Source organism: Vipera berus (genome assembly GCF_964194415.1).
Source record: "Vipera berus genome assembly, chromosome: 6".
Taxonomy (NCBI): Eukaryota; Metazoa; Chordata; class Lepidosauria; order Squamata; family Viperidae; genus Vipera; species Vipera berus.
Genome location: NC_138208.1, coordinates 82007534 through 82024575, shown reverse-complemented (window position 1 = coordinate 82024575; position 17042 = coordinate 82007534). Strand labels below are relative to the sequence as shown.

The following is a 17042-nucleotide window of genomic DNA, read 5'->3' as shown; positions in this document are numbered from 1 at the left end:
CAGGACTCAAGAGTAGCTTTCTCCGGTGAGAACAGTATAACGGAAGGATATTGCTGAAAAAGGTGTTGCCAATTTGGAATACAATTCAGCAAAATCGTCAGGCCCCAAGAACCAACAGTGATACCTGGAGTTACTTCTGCATAGTTTCTTCATTGCTTTTCAGCAACAGACAGACAGAGCCTTGCCAGACTAAAGCAACTATCTGCATTAATTATGGATACACGCTGTGTACTGCTTGGGAGGGGCTGTCTTAGCCCTCTTCCTGCCTACCAGACCAGGGGTAGGCAACCTTGGCTCTTTTATGACTCCTGGACTTCAACTCCCAGAATTCCTGAGCCAGCCATGCTGAGGGGAAAGGGAGAGGTTTCCAAGCTGAGCCATGCTGGCTCAGGAATTCTGGGAGTTGAAGTCCACCAGTCATAAAAGAGCCAAGGTTGCCAACCCCTGGACTAGAACAAGGGTGCTGGTTATTATTATTATTATTATTATTATTATTATTATTATTATTATTATTATTATTATTATTATTATTATTATTATTATTATTATTATTATTATAATATGGCAGTTCAACTCCCAGAATTCCTGAGCCAGCCATGCTGAGGGGAAAGGGAGAGGTTTCCAAGCTGAGCCATGCTGGCTCAGGAATTCTGGGAGTTGAAGTCCACCAGTCATAAAAGAGCCAAGGTTGCCTACCCCTGTACCAGACTATCCAAGCTCTGCTGCCTCTTTGTCCCTTGGCCCCTTCCTCCTGGCACTCCAGTCTACCTTCCACCACAGAAGGAATTGTGAAAAAAGTCTAATAACGCTTTGCACGCCTGGCATAGAACAACCGATTTCAATGAATACACGTATTTCCCCTCTTCCTATATCTAACTTTTGTGTGATGAGGTCATGACATGTTTTCATTGTCCCATGTTTGACCTTGCTTTGCCCTCAATATCTGGCCTATTAATCTCTTACCAACGCTTATTGGTCAAATACAGTAACATAGAACTAAGGAATTTGGGGGAAACATGCAAGGATCATCTAGTCTAACCCCCTGCAAAGGAAACCAATTAAACCCAATTAAGTTAATCAGCAACTGAGGATTCAGCTGATTAAGCTACCGCTTGAAAAGATTTGACATTCTGGTGCTATGAACATGCCATTCTTTTTCCAGATCAGGAGAACCCCTTAGGATCCCCCTGCAGCTAGAATTTCTAAGCTGGGTTTCCAAACTCTCCTTGGTGAAAGTGTTTTTCATGCTTTCATCTACGATTCTGTGAAAACATTTGGATTCTACCCCTCCTGCATCCCTGTCTTTACTAACGTGCATGATGAACTTCTTCAGACGTTTTAATAAAAGGAAATAAAAAAATTAGGGAGGAAGTATTACTCAGGAATGTTTTGTCTCCAAGAAACGTGTGCATAGGTTAGCACTTTGGAAGCTAAACTCTTGAGTCCTTCAAGTTTTTCAACTTCAAATCAAGAGCTTCTCACTATGGGATAGCCCAAATCCAGTTCAATCCTTCCTTAGAAAACTTTCAGTTCCCTGTAGGAAGCCTCCAGGTTTAATCAGAGGGAACTTGCCCTCCATATTAAAAATTTCCCTCTCTGGTTTCCCGGGAGATACCCCCCCCCAATACTTTGCAGGGCTCCAGAGATGCCAGAAGGTTGTTAATCACATCCTACATTTTGTTGGCAATGATGTTAGGAATGGCTAACGGACAAGGGTGTAGGAAGGGACAAACCAAGAACACGTTGGCTTGATAACATCAAATCTGATATAAAGTTGAACATCCATCAACGGAAAGCTGTGCTTGACAGGGTAGCATAGAGATCATTTGCCTATAAAGTCACCAAAAGTTGGACATGACTCAATGGGTAAAACAAGAACAAAACATTTTGCTGGAAATCATTTCACACATACTCATCGCAAGCTATTGTTAACTCCATTTGTTGCATTTAGTTCATCTCATGTGGTGAGAGAATCTGTAAATGTAAAAGACCTTGGAAAATGGACATGTACCACACATCCTATATCTTCCAGGGAGAAGATCCCATTTTTTAAATATTATTATTTCCTGGGGATGCTTGCACACGTTTTCTAGTGTGAACTGCTAGAGTTGTCCTTCGGTGAGTAATACTCTACCCATCCAAGGTCACCCAATCTGTAATTCTGAATAAATTTGCAGTTGTTGTGTTTAATGTAGACAGAGTGAAGTGTCTTGGCGGAGATACCAAGGAAGTATATTACACACAACTCTCTATTTCTCACCTTGAAGCTTACTGTTGGGAAGACTGAATTTGAGCCATGTAGATATTTTCCCCACACACACACCCCGACAATTCGGATTTTTTTAGCATAACTTTGAATGAATGAATGAAAGAACGCTGCTTTGGCTTGTGTGTCACTCAATCAAGGTTACAGAACATGCTGACAGACTTGAGTAAAATACACGTGTCGAAATGGGACTGGATAGCAAATCTGAGCTAGAGACATAAGTATGTCACCTGAGGTGAAATCTGTTCCCACCCATCTGACCTCCCCTAAGGGCCTGAAGACCTGGCTCTGCCAATTGGCTTGGGGACTTATCATATCATAGTGGAGGTGGTTGACACTGGCGTATCCTGCTCACTTTCTCCCCATCTTTTTAACTGTAATCTTTACTATATTAGAAAGTTTTGCTCTTTACAGTTTTGCTGGCTTTCATTGTTGGAATTCACCCATTATTATTATTTCACAAATTGCAATGTTACATTAGCCAGGACACTACAGTGTGTGAACAAAGTAGTTGTTTGGCTGCCAAAGAGTATTAGTTCGTTCGGTTCACGCTCGCACGCTATCCAGACTGCACCAAGGGGGCGGACAAGCTCCACCCTCGGCAAGGAAGCCACCCAAAGCCATTTTGAAGTGGCAAACAATCATAATGATACAAACTCATCGATCGATTGATATTTGTTTGCCGCCCAATCTAGCTTGGAAACGGCAAACAAGTGGCAAACAATCATAATGATACAAACTCATCAATCGATCGATCGATTGATATTTGTTTGCCGCCCAATCTAGCTTGGAAACGGCTTTGGGCGGCTTCCTTGCGGAGTGCGGAGCTAGTCTGCCAAAAAACCCCTCACATAACATATTTCCAAGAAATCCAAATGAGGAGTCCCTGGTGCTCTCTTGAGCGTGGTTTTTTCCTTGCAGATGTTTCATTATCCAAACTAGGTAACATCACCAGTGCTAGTAGATTAGCACTGATGACGTCACCGAGTTTGGGTAATGAAAAGTATACAAGAAAACATTTGTAGACTTTCCAACCCTGAGCTACAAATATTCTCCCTTACTGAAATCCGAACGCTTTACGTCTATTATCTTGTTGGTCTCCTTGCCACAAACCATACATTTGATTCAGAATAACTTTTGTGCAATGAGCTTGGGGTAGGCACGCAGCGTTTTTATTTTTACTAGTGGGTCAGAGGCAAAGAAAATAATAATAATTTTTTTTAAAAAACCAAGGACGAACATACTTGGTTCATGATTGTCACAGGAATCCATGTCTGGAAAATCCTCTTCATGTTCATCTGTATCTCCTGACTCATCGTTATCTTCAATCCATTTACCTGGCATGAGTCCTGCTGAGTCATAGGAGTTACACAGTGGTCCCACAATGTGAGTGATGAAGGATTCCTGGAGCTTTGCTAACTGCGGAGCAGAGCGGTCCATGAAAGGGCTGATGGGGAGACCTAAGCTGGCTTCTTCATCACCCTTGGAAAACAGAAGGCACTCTATTAATCAAAGGCACTTGGGCTGATTCCCTAATGGGGCTAACCCACCCTTCTCAACCTTCAGATGTGCCATGTCTGATATTCCCAGATTTCCAAAATTCAAGAATGCTGGCTGGGAATTCTTGGGAGCTGGAACCCCAGAAGACCTGGCAGGAACCAGACTGAGGAAGGTCACTGTTATATACACGTGGAAAGTAAACTACTACAAGACCAAGCATCTGTATTCAAATGACCTACTAAACTCGATTAATTTTAATCTTAGTCAGGGGTTCTTTTATGGCTGTGTTTTAGTATGTTCTGCAAACTTGCTAAGTCAGCTTATGGTTCGATATAATATATGGATCCAGGAAGCATATATTGTCTCAGGAATCGGGTGATGTGTGATAATCTGAACACAGTTGTTTTGTTTGGTCCACTCCATTGGTCAGTTTATAGTTCAAAGTATTATATGAACTATAAAAGGTAAAGGCAAAGGTTCCCCCGCACATGCGTGCTAGTCATTTCCGACTCTAGGGGCCGGTGCTCATCTCCGTTTCAAAGCCGAAGAGCCAGCGTTTGTCCGAGGACATCTCCGTGGTCATGTGGCCGGCATGACTAGACGCCAAAGGCGCATGGAACGCTGTTACCTACCCACCGGAGTGGTCCCTATTTTTCTACTTGCATTTTTACGTGCTTTCGAACTGCTAGGTTGGCAGAAGCTGGGACGCGGCACTCGGGATTCGACCTGCCAAACTGCCGACCTTCTGATTGACAAGCTCAGCGTCCTAACCCACTGAGCCACCACGTCCCTCATATGAACTATGAAAATGGATTAATTCAACAACGAATTTAGGACGGTTGTGTGAACAACTGTCTCTCTTGTGTGGCCTTAAATATCCCTTAGGAATGGAATGGTAAACCGTTGAAGGTTGTTCAGAGAACTACTTTTGATTACAAAGAAGGAAAACAGCCTAAAAAAAGAAAAAGACATTAATCAGAGCAACAAATCCATTATTACATGATCAAGGTATGCTTGCACAACTGGGCTGGTAACAAGGATTTTAAAATGTTGACAACCAATTCTGCTCCTTTTAGCATGTCTTCTGAAAATTGTTTTTTTTTAATACTGACCAACAGCTTTTAAGGAAGGAGGGAGGGGTGTTTTGTTTTGTTGCATTTTAACGTTTTGAAACACGGAAGCAAAACATTTGATTATTTAGAAGAACAGATTAAGAGGAACTGGTTTACTATGGTTTTATGGAAATAATTTGCTTTCGTTAAAGTCCTGGCCATTCTTAAAGCTTGGAAAATAAGCTAAAGACCGAAACGATGGGTGTTATCCACAAGGCAGTTAAAAAAAAAGTTGTTCACAGCAATTGTGTCTTCTCACCTGTTCATAAAATTCGTTCACAATGCCCTCTGTCCACTTTAGATGTAAATCTTTGTACTTGGCTGGACCATTGATATCGGCCAGTTTGATGCACATCTGACAAACCAATAATCGGTCATTCTCGTTTGTCCAATCAATGCCAGCATCGTCGTTCACCTGGCAGATAACATGCTATTAGAAGAAGTTTTATCTTGAGACTGTTGTGATCAAACCTAACATAATGCAATTCCAAAGGTGAACATGATGTACACTGCACAAGGAGCGTTTCGTAGGCCGGGATTATTATTTGGGTGCATTATGCGTTTCCTTGGTTTACCACAATACTGGTTTATCACTACCATCTTTTTTTCTTTTTTAACTTCTCTATCTAGCTTCTAGCCCTGGGAATTTCTGCTTTTCCTCTCATACATGTACGAATCAGATCTGATTCTGCTTTGTTTCTGTTGTGGGTGCTCCGTCACTAGAGATTTTTAAGGAGAGAGTGGCTAGGGTCTCTTGCCCTCTTCAGTATGGGGTTGGACTAGAACAGGGCTTTTCAACCTTTTCACCCATTGTACCACTTTTAGGATGTGGCAACATCCGAGTACCACCAGTCACCTAGCAAGGTGTCAAAAACTTGATGACCAACAAAAAAGAAAAAGAAAAAAGTGATGAAGTACAGGTAGTTTGCTAAGCACATTTGATTTGTGCTTAGATTGTAAGCCGCCCTGAGTCTTCAGAGAAGGGCGGGATATAAATGGGATTAAAATAAAATAAAATAAAATAAAATAAAATAAATAGTTCTCGACTTACAACAGTTCGCTTAGTGACTGTTCAAAGTTCCAATGGCTCTAAAAAAATGAATCAGTTGCCAAGCAGCTGAATCTAAATCACAAGACCCTGGAGATGCTGCAATATTCCAGCTGATCGGCACTTCTTCTGGGCTCAGAAGCACCAGGATCAGCAGCTGGAGCCTGCCGCTGATCCTGCCACTTCCGCTGAGCCCTGACAGCCCTGAAGAAGCGCTGATCCTGGCGCTTCCACTGAGACCTGACAGCCCTGCAGCTCCAGCCATCTCTCGCTCAGGTTTGTGCGGTGCTGCCACCGGTTCAGCTCATTCCCCTCCCCCACTACTTTTCTTGGATGGTCGCGTACCACCTGCCAGGTGCCAGTGTACCACAGGTGGTACCCGTACCACTGGTTGAAAAGCCCTGGACTAGAAGACCTCTAAGGTCACTTCCAATTCTGTTTTTCTCTTGTTCTGTTATCCCAGTCACACTTCTTCAGCTTCTTTATAAAATGGGATAGTCTTGCATTTGATGGCATCATTCTTTTATCTGTAATCTTCTTGGTTGCAGCTCCTTTCTGATATGACTTGGTGGAAGAATGGAAGAACACTTTATCTACCAAGGTGTCTGCTAAGAAAGGCTAGCTCCAGAGAAACCCTAGCACAGGGGTAGACAACCTTGACTCTTTTATGACTCGTGGACTTCAACTCCCAGAATTCCTGAGCCAGCATGGCTCAGCTTGGAAACCTCTCCCTTTCCCCTCAGCATGGCTGGCTCAGGAATTCTGGGTGTTGACGTCCACGAGTCATAAAAGAGCCAAGGTTGCCTAAGCCCGCCCTAGCATCTGCCCACCACAGTAGCTGGATTTGACTGACTTTCCCATTTTTAGCCAAGAATTTATTTATTCCTCCCTCCACTGTGTAACTTTTCCTTCTCATGTCCCAAAGGTGCTTTTTCAAGAAACAACTGAACTTCCTTTGTTTTTCCTTCAAGATGTTTCACTCCTCATCCAAGAAGCTTCTTCAGAACTGAAGCTTCTTCTGAACGGAGACCTCACGAAGCTTCTTGGATGAGAAGGGAACAGCCTTCAAGGACAAACAAAGAAAGTCCACTTGCCTCTTTGGGATAACCAGGACCTGGATGACTTGAGAATCTCCATGGACATTTTCCTTCTCAGGCAATTCTGACATGGTTGCAACACCTCGGTCTGAAGGTGACATTAAATGCAGCTCTTAATTTCTCTTCCCCATCCTGGGTGCATTTTCCAATTTTCTTCAGGACTGCCAATGCAAGATGATTGAGTTCTTCATTGAACTGAAGGGTTGGGGGGGAAAAAACCCTGGAGGCCTTCCCCTACATCTCATGGCTGAGGGCAGGAATCCCAAGATCCATCCCAAACAAAGTTTGAAAATCTTTAGTGACCTATGACTCCAGGTGGCAAACTGCTCCACTGCTTAAGAGCCCTCACAGGCAGGAAATTCCTCCTTATTTTGAGTCTGGCTCTCCTGTAATTCTTCTGCCCATTGATACTGCCTTCAAGCATTACAGAGAATAAATCTAGACCCAATTTCTTGTGACATGCCTTTGAAGACCTCTATTGTGTCTATCGCTGCTAGTTTGCTTCCAGGATAAACTCAAGGTGTTGGTTATGACCTTTAAAGCCCTTACATGGCATGGGTCAGATTACCTACAGAAATGTGTTTGCCCCATTACATCAGCCCATTCAACCTGATCAGGTAGGGAAGGTAAGTTGGTTGGTTGGATATCCATCCATCCATCTATCTATTTGGGATGGGCGCAGCTGTTGTGATTCAGTGTCAGCCTGTGCTCCCAGCAGCTGAGTCTGATGAATCTGAGGAGGAGGAGGAGGAGGGGTTTGGAGAGCCTTTGGTGTCAGAGGGAGGCTCTGATGCACTGCAGGACTCTCAGCCTGACCCCTCCAGTCATGTTCCTCATGAGGCTCAGCTGTGTGAGGAGGAGGTGTTGGACTCAGAGGAGTCACAACTGAATCTGTTCAGAGATGCTAGAAGCAGAAGGCAATCCAGCAGAGCAGAGAAAATCAATGAGGCAACTCAGTGAGAGGAGGAGAAGGCAGTGAGAAGCCACGCCTTGGGACAGATAATAAAAGGGGAAGGTGTAGGCGGGGCTGGTTGCTGAAGGCAACCATTTGGAAACATTCTAAAAGAATCCTGGTCTGTTCTGCCTACTTCTGTTTAACTCTTCTTTGTTGACTCGTTTGATTTTTTGATTTATTTATTGAAGGAAATATTTGATTGCTTTTTTGTTTGAACTGTAAATAAATTTGGGTTGGGTTTTTCCAGCCTGTTGACTCTAAAAAGGAAAAAGGGCTTGTCCCTGACAGGGCTGGTCGCAGGCTTGAACAGACCAGCAGCTTCCGCATGATGCATCTGCCCCACAGGCTGGCTGTTTTTACACCCCTGCTCTATATCTTATTTGCCACTCATCTCGCCACAAGGTGACTCGCAAGGGATGTTGTGGACCCCACCAGTTAAAAGAATTTTGACTGGTGGGGTCTAGAAAGAGAGCCTTCTCTGGAACACTCTCCCTTCCAGAGGTGAAGTGGACCGTCAAGTCTCCTGGTCTTCTGGAAAAGTATGAAAACATGGCTTGGCAGCCTTGCTTGGGCTACTCAGAGGAACATGCAGCCTTCAAGCTGGTTAGTGCTCTGAAGGTGCTTTAATTTAGCTTTAATGTTGGATTTTAGCAATCTTTGCCTCTTTTTAAATTTTATATATAGTTTTTATCTTCTAATATTTTAGTTGTATACCATCCAAAGTACATCTGTGAAGGAAATATCATTCAAAGTTCAAAAAACAATGTCTTTGTCACAGCCACTTTTTTCAGCTGTGGTTGTTGTGTATGTGTGTGTGTGTGTATAAAAATTATTCAGAAAATTAAAATACAAAATACAAAAGGGAAAAAACGACAAAGAAAAAACAAACCTAGACAAAAACGTTTAAAAAATGGGAGTTAAAAGGACAAAAAAAACAAAAACACGTATTAACCCTAACCCTAGTTGTACGCTCACAAAAATATATTGCAACAATAATAGCTTTCCCCCTTACGAAACAGGCCTAAGATTTATAAACCTCTACACCTATTTGTAACCCAATTTGACCTGTTGTGTTGTTAAGCAATTCAGGAGCTCACCTAACTGGGTGGTATCTTAATTTAAAAGCAAACAAATACGTCTATGGCAGGGGTCAGCAACCTGAAACAGTGAAAGAGCCACTCGGAACCAGTTCCCTCACAAAATGAAAAACTGGGAGCCGCAAAAAATATGTGCGCATGCGCATACATGCAAGCATGCGCAGAACAGGGTTTGACTGAAGAGTGGAGCCAAGGCGAGATATGCACCTACCCTGCATATTTGAATTGATTGGCTGAACTTTTTTAGTCCCACTTTTTTTTTTTAGACTGCACATGGCAGAGGACTGGGAGCCGCAGGAGTCGGCTGAAAGAGCCGCATGCGGCTCCGGAGCCACGGGTTGCAGACCTGTGGTCTATGGAGATTCTCAGTCATCCAGGTTACAGTTGTCCCAAAAGTGCTTTTTCAAAAGGCAACTGGACTTTTTTCAAGAAAAAAACCCCCAGTCGGGTTGCTTTTTGAAAAGGCACTTTTGAGAAAACAAACCAATAAATAAAATGTCCTAGCTTTCTTTTAGGTTAAACATACCAAATCATTTTATTCATTCCTCATAAGATTTAGCCTCTGAGCTGCTAACCCTCTTTGTCGCTCTTCTCCACACTCTTTCTTTACTAGTGTGAGTAGCTTGGTTCCAGATTACTATTCTTGCAACATCGCATGATTAATCCCTGCCATTTATCCCATATCCTCCCCTTTGCTGATTTTCTAGGCTCTTATATAAAGATCTGAAACTTAATGAGAAGGCAGGGATTGTGTTTACCTTGGCATTGAATTTAGCTACAAAATCAAAGTGCTTCTTCAGATCAGTGGCCAAAATGGCCTCGATGACCAGGAACCGGAAATGCTTGAACTCCACATGATCGAGGTGGATTAAAAAATTATATTCTGGCCTGGACATGAAAAGGTTCCATGCAGCCGCCGCATGATGGTTCTCCAGAACAGAACGGTCATTATATAGAACAGCCTACATCCACAGAGAGATGGAGAGAATATTCATTTCCAAAAGATCTGAGGGATGCGGTCTGCTGAAACTAAATAAATGATATGCATTCCCCCAAATTAACCACTTTTGCATGAAAGGGAATTTGCTTTAGAACTTATTTAAAAAGAAAACAGAACTGCATGTTGGCGAAAACTCTCAAGGGTGAACAAGAGTGATGGCGTACTTATTGAAGGACGAGGCCAATGCTTTTGCATGCGAACATCCTGTCTTTTACTGAACAATCATGTCCCTAGTGATCGACAAGTTCCTGGCTTCCCACCTCGCTATTAAATCCCAAAGGAAAGCATCAGTTTTCCTTCTGGAATTTTAAATGCTTTTAAAGTGATATATGTCATATAAATATTTTTCTAAGCACAGGGGTGTCAAACTCAATTTCATTGAGGGCCGCATCAGCATTGCGGTTGCCCGCAGGGGGCCGGGTGGGCGTGGCCTACTGGGTGGGCGTGGCTAGTGTGTGTCTGGCCTACTGGGTGGGCGTGGCCAGCTCTACATCGTTCACATCAAGGGTGCCTATGGGGCCCTGGGCAGGAGTGGGACAGATCTGAGGGTCTCTGGCAGAAGGAGGGTCTCTGGGCCAGGGCCAAGGCAGTGGGGGCCGTTCCCTCACTGTTTCCAGGATGGCTTCGCGGGCCACATGAAACCACTTCGCGGGCCGGATACGGCCCCCGGGCCTTGTGTTTGACATGTCTGTTCTAAGGTGTATAGGTATTAGAATGGTTGCTATATGAGCATTTAAGCCAGGGGTGTTCAACCTTTAAGACCTGTGGACTTCAATCCCCAGAATTCCCCTGCCAGCCACAAAGTTCTCCCCCTACGCCAGGGGTAGGCAACCTCGGCTCTTTTATGACTCATGGACTTCAATCCCCAGAATTCCCCTGCCAGCCACAAAGTTCTCCCCCTATGCCAGGGGTAGGCAACCTCGGCTCATTTATGACTCATGGACTTCAACTCCCAGAATTCCTGAGTCAGCATAGCTGACTCAGGAATTCTGGGAGTTGAAGTCCATGAGTCATAAAAGAGCCGAGGTTGCCTACCCCTGCCCTATGCAATTATGGAGGGAATCTTGCCTCTGAAAAATTGTCAGACACTTTCTCTTTCTCCTCAAGCAGCGCCCCCCAATCTTTTGGGCAGCAGGGACTGGTTTCATGGAGAGAAGTTTTTTCACGGACTGGATGGGGTGTGGTTTCATGTGCTGCCTGCATCCCGCGGATGGGGCGTTTGCGTGGCCCGGTTTCTGGCCTGCCGGTCCACAGACTGAGGGTTGGGGGGCCCCCAGGCCTAGAGAAATCACCACTCAATTTCTGTCTACAAAAGGGGGTGGGGGGAGAATCTAGTCCCAGGAAAGCAGCAAATGGGTTTGCTAAGCTCATGGAGACCTACATACGGGCAGTCCTTACTTATCTACTGTAATTTGGATCGGTACTATTCATAAGCATGATGCCACTTAGTTCCAGCTTCCACTGTTAAGTGAATTCCACATGGCCATTAGTGAGAATGTCATGTGGTCACTATTTGAGATCTCCTGCCAGATTCCAACTGACTTTGTTTGTGGGAAGCCAGCAGGGAAGATTGCAAATGGCTGTCATCGGACTGCAGTATGCTGTGATGTCGTAATTGCGAGCCAGTCACCAAGTGCCCAAATTGAAATCGTTGTGACTACAGGGACAGTCTCAATTAGGAGGACTGGATGAGTCTCACCTGTTCAGCACCGTTGTTAACTTCAAACAGTTGCTGAATGACTGGTCATTAAGCAAGGATTACCTGAATATGAACTCCATTAATTTTTCCAAATTACTGATTGTGTACCATAATTGAGCCACTCCGCAACGCAGGGGAAGGGAACAGCTCACAAAAGCCTATGCCCTAGGATAGAAGTTGGCAATCTGAAAATGTGCTACAAGGCTCTTTCTGATTCTTAGCTGTATGAGCATGATGTTGCAGGACAGGGGCCTTCAAACCTGGCCCTTTTATGACTTGCGGACTTCAACTCCCAGAATTCCTTAGCCAGGGATGCTGGCTAAGGAATTCTGGGAGTTGAAGTCCACAAGTCATAAAAGGGCCAGGTGTGAAGGCCCGTTGTAGGAGATGACCAGGCTGAGTCTGACAGAGAGGGTCCAACCTATCATCAGTCTCAAGTCCCTTTGCGCCCACAAGTCCAGCCCACCTTGAATTCCCTTGACTCTTATCCACTGCCAATTCACTTTGACTGTTAGTAGCTCAGATTCTTGTAGAGAGCTTTGATATACAATAAACCTAAATTTTCATTTGAAATGCCTGAGCTCCTGATTTCTTGCACTTGAGAAGTGTTCCCTTAATCCTACCCCACTTACCTGAGGAGCACTGGTTGCCACCAAGAAAGCATTGGTTCTCCCAGGATGATCGTAATCATGCATGGCGGCAGCCACATAGAGGGCCATCAATTCAAGTGATGGGATGTTGCCTGCCAAGCACCCGTAGCTGTCATCTGTTGGCGTGTACGTTTTGGACAAGACGTATCCCAGGTGACTGTGAGTGATCCCACTATCTGAATCTGGGCAGAAAATCAGGTTATTCACAGACCGTTCCTTAGAGCGCCAGCATTTCCCTCTTCTATTTTGGGCTCACTAGCTTTGCTTAAGGGACGCGGTGGCTCAGTGGGTTAGGACGCTGAGCTTGTTGATCAGAAGGTCGAATCCCGAGTGCCGCGTAACAGAGTGAGCCCCTGTTACTCGTGCCAGCTTCTGCCAACCTACCAGTTCGAAAGCACGTAAAAATGCAAGTAGAAAAATAGGGACCACTACAGTGGGAAGGTAACAGCGTTCCGTGCGCCTTTGGCGTCTAGTCATGCCGGCCACATGACCACAGAGACGTCCTCGGACAAGTGCTGGCTCTTCGGCTTTGAAACGGAGATGAGCACCGGCCCCTAGAGTTGGAAACGACTAGCATGCATGTGCGGGGGAACCTTTACCTTTGCTTAATGAAGCATACCATTTTACAAGGGGTTTAGTCAGAGTCATCTCTGCAATTAAGACAGAATGACTCCTTCTGTCACCATTACGAAGGAGACACACCTGTGCAAACAGCTGAATGCACCTGCAGTTTGACCTACTCAATATATACATTTATCAGCTGCAAGCACCAAGGGGGCCGGACCAGCAATTATTGATATGAATTGCTTTGAACTTGCAGCGTGCTTAACAGAGTCAAAACACAATCCTTGAATAGTTCCAACCAATATGGTCCATGGTTAGAACACTGGGAACATTAGCCTTCCATCTTTCTGAGGTCGGTAAAATGAGGACCCAGACTTGTTGGGGGCAATATGCTGACTCTATAAACCGCTTAGAGAGGGATGTAAAGCACTGTGAAGCGGTATAGAAGTCTCAAGCGCTATTGCTATTTTAAGGACTACCTGTAACAGCAACACTGCACCAAGAAATTTAGTTCAGGATAGCCAGACGTTGTCATAACATTTACCAGAATCACTTGCTGACCCATGGTCATTAATCATAGTTGGGAGACCTGGGATGGGCTGGGATGAAAGATACCAGACAGCATGGAGGACATCAGTAGCATGAATTCTGTTATGATCTGTTAAAAGAGAGACGGGTTAATTGTATTAGGAGAGTGGATTGGAGGGAGTAACAGCACCATCTACTGGTCACAGATGAGAATGTACAGTTATTCCCGGCTCCCACCTTTGAGGGACCAGTCAAATGATATTCATAGTAATGTTAAAATTTCTCTATAGCATTCTAACATTGGCATGTTCCCTTGGCAATCATTTCTTGATTAAAACATTCAGGGGGAAAAAATCCCTTATTTGAATTATGACTTTATTTACTCACTCTCAGTTACATGGTTTTCTTGTTATGCTCTTATGAAACACATACTGTGATTGTGTAAATTTCAAGGGTGTTAGCTTAAGTTCAAATAAAAGGTACTTAATTTTTTTTTTAGGAAAAAAAATCACAGCTACCATCTGCTGTCAGACTTTTAGGAGATAGATCAAGATTTTCTTATTCAGAAAGGTAAGTTTTCACTGATGAATTACAGAAATAGTCCTCTTTCAGATTGGATTATTTAAAAACGCACTATGCATTGTACAGGTTTGTTTTTTTTAACATTATCCCATGGTTTAAATTTTTTAAAATCTGCTTGGAAGTAATTTGCTATGGACGTTGAAAGAAAACACCATCTGCTATGATTAAAAAAAAATAAGAGAAATGAAAAATAAAAAAAAAACCAGCAAGGAATGCTATCATACTTACAAGGTATCTCTCGATATCCACACTCTAAGGCATGGAAATAGTTCATAAACTCTCGTATAGGGATTTTAAAAGTTTCAAAGAGACCCATGTCCTCAAAGAGATTGTAGGATACCTGGAAAATAAAATAAAGGGAAAGGAACCATAATTGTTCGAACTGGGGTTGACTATCTTTGACATGTGGATCTACTGTAGATCTTCAGACTATCTCCCAAGCTTAAATCAGCAGTAGGAGATGACTCGGCTGAGCAGAGAGGGAGGGATCAAGAGCGTCATAAGTCTGGAGTTCCTTCGTGCTCGCAAGAGATCAAAATCCATCCCTTGACTCTTATCTACCATCAATTTTCTTTGACCGTTAGTAGTTCAGATCTTGTAGAGAGGGTTAGCAAGCAATAAACTTGTAGTCATTTGCTTCCTGATTTCTTGCGCCTGGCACCAGTCTTGCTCCTTTTAAGAACAGTATTTGCCCTGCCTTCTATCTATAAAAGTTCTGGTAAAAACTTGGTACAATTTTGGGAAGAACAACTGATGGTTGGCATTATATACTGGTAATCCTTGATTTACCATCATTTGTTCAAAGTCACCATGCCGCTGAAATAAGATGGGTCCTCACCCCTACAACTATCACAGTCTCCTCATGAGCACATGTTCAAAATTTGGATGCTCGGCGACCAGCAGGGTTGAAGAATCCCAGAATCATGCAAGTCTCCATTTGTGACCTTCCTAAACTGGCTCCCAACAAGCAAAATTTAAATATTTAAAACCCTCCTGAACTGGTCTGGAGGGTGGAATCACCAGGGACCACCTGAAGCTAAAAATGGAGGTGGGATGTGCCAGATGGCCCCCGAGATAGCAGTTATCCCCTCGGGATCATACTTGAAATCTAGATAATCCCTCCTCCATTTTCTTTCTCCGGAGACTGATTACAGCCCCTTGGTCGCGATGACATCTAGGACATAGAGATAGATGAACTACCACCGCTCATCACCGGAGCTACGAAGTTCACCACCAACAGACTATTCTAGCAACCACCGGACTTCCTATCCTCCTGCGACCTACCCAGGGCTGGATGGTGGTCCTCTGAGATCCTGGTCACTGTGAGAGGGTGACCATGTTTTCAGGAGCCACTACTTCAGCTCTGTGGACTTAATATGCAGTTGTTCCAGCCAACTCGTCCTTTACTCCTATTTCCACCTCTGATGGCTTACACCAGAAATGAGCTACTTGCCCTGAGAGCTTCCCCCCTCTCTCAGATGTGGCCATCAAACCTTAATGACGGGTCCTGGGACCCCGAGAGGTGGCATGGCGCCAAAAAGAGGCTTTTGGGTTTTCTTTTAAATTTTTTTGAAGGGTTAGGGAGGGGGGAGGGTCAGGCCCGGCAGAATGATAGGAAGATCCTACCGGACCTGTCTCAGTCTAGGTTGGCCAATGGCCGCGGCAATATGAGGGCCGGGGAGAGTCTTAGGATCCAGGGGGATGGGATAGGGATACCGATCCCCATGGTAATTGGGAATGGCAGCAGATGGATGAGCAGAGGGCCATATCGTAATCTGAGATCGCGCCCCCGCTATCTTCAAGCTGTGGCGCGCTCCGACCCTCTGGCTCTCACCTGCTGTCCTGGGGAAGAGGGAGGACAGACACCTGAGCTCAGGCTGATCTATTTTAATGCCAGGTCTGTTGTGAATAAAGCTCCCCTCATCCATGATTTGATTGAGGAGGAAGACACAGACCTGGCGTGCATCACGGAAACCTGGTTGGGCCTAGAGGGAGGGGTCCCTCTGACTGATTTATCCCCTCCAGGTTTCTGTGTGCTACATCAACCTCGAGCTCAGGGTAGGGGAGGTGGTGTGGCGGTCGTTATCAGAGAAACCCTCCATCCGCGGGAGGCCACTGCCCCTCAGATAGACGGATGTGAATCCCTCCTCTTAAGATGGGGTCCTGGTGGTCAGTTGGGCCTACTTCTGGTATACCTCTCTCCAAGCTGCGCAGCAACGGTTCTACCCAGGCTACTTGACGCCATCTCAGGATTGGCGGTTGAATTTCCAAAACTTATGGCACTGGGAGACTTTAATCTACCTTCCCTGGGCAGTGCATCAGAAGTGGCCCGAGAGTTCATGGCTTCCATGACGGCCATGGACCTGACCCAAATTACTCAGGACCCAACTCACGAGGGAGGAAACATGCCTGATCTTATTTTTATCTCTGGGCAATGGCTAAATGGACTGGGTGGGGTTACTCCAACATCACAACCCCTTTCATGGACAGACCATTATCTCCTGCGGTTGGGCCTCCGTCACGTCACCCCGCGCTGTCAGGAGGCGGAACCGACCAGGTGGTTCCGCCCCAGGCGCCTGATGGACCCAGATAAATTCCAGATGGCGCTTGGACCGATTCCCACCTCCCTCTCCCACAGCCCGGTCGAGTCCTTAGTTAATGCCTGGCAACAGGCTGCTTCAGAGGCTCTCGACCGCGTTGTCCCTTTGCGGCCTCTGACCCGGCGCAAGTCCCGACTCGCTCCTTGGTTCTCCAAGGACCTGCGGGAGATGAAACGCCAGAGAAGGGGCCTAGAGAGCATTTGGAGAACCAGTCGGTCTGAGTCTGACCGAACACAGTTAAGATCCTTTTCTAGATCTTATCTTGTGGCAATGAGGGTGGCAAAGCGCGCCTACTTCACCACCCTCATTGCGTCCGCAGATAACCGCCCGGCCGCCCTATTTAG

The 17042-nt window shown here is 45.0% G+C and overlaps 1 protein-coding gene across 2 annotated transcripts in view; it reads right to left on the bottom strand.

Annotated features, from left to right (window-relative positions):
• PDE3A (phosphodiesterase 3A) overlaps positions 1–17042 on the bottom strand; it is a 302639-nt gene that overhangs the window by 6339 nt on the left and 279258 nt on the right. The window contains exons 9-14 of one of the 2 annotated variants that reach the window (XM_081330553.1): positions 14327–14438; positions 13533–13646; positions 12407–12606; positions 9834–10037; positions 5138–5293; positions 3511–3748 (exon numbers count right to left, since the gene is read on the bottom strand). In XM_081330553.1, coding sequence (XP_081186679.1) covers positions 3511–3748; positions 5138–5293; positions 9834–10037; positions 12407–12606; positions 13533–13646; positions 14327–14438 — 1024 coding nt within the window. The remainder of the gene's footprint in view (positions 1–3510; positions 3749–5137; positions 5294–9833; positions 10038–12406; positions 12607–13532; positions 13647–14326; positions 14439–17042) is intronic. The other variant, XM_081330554.1, reaches the window with a different exon arrangement.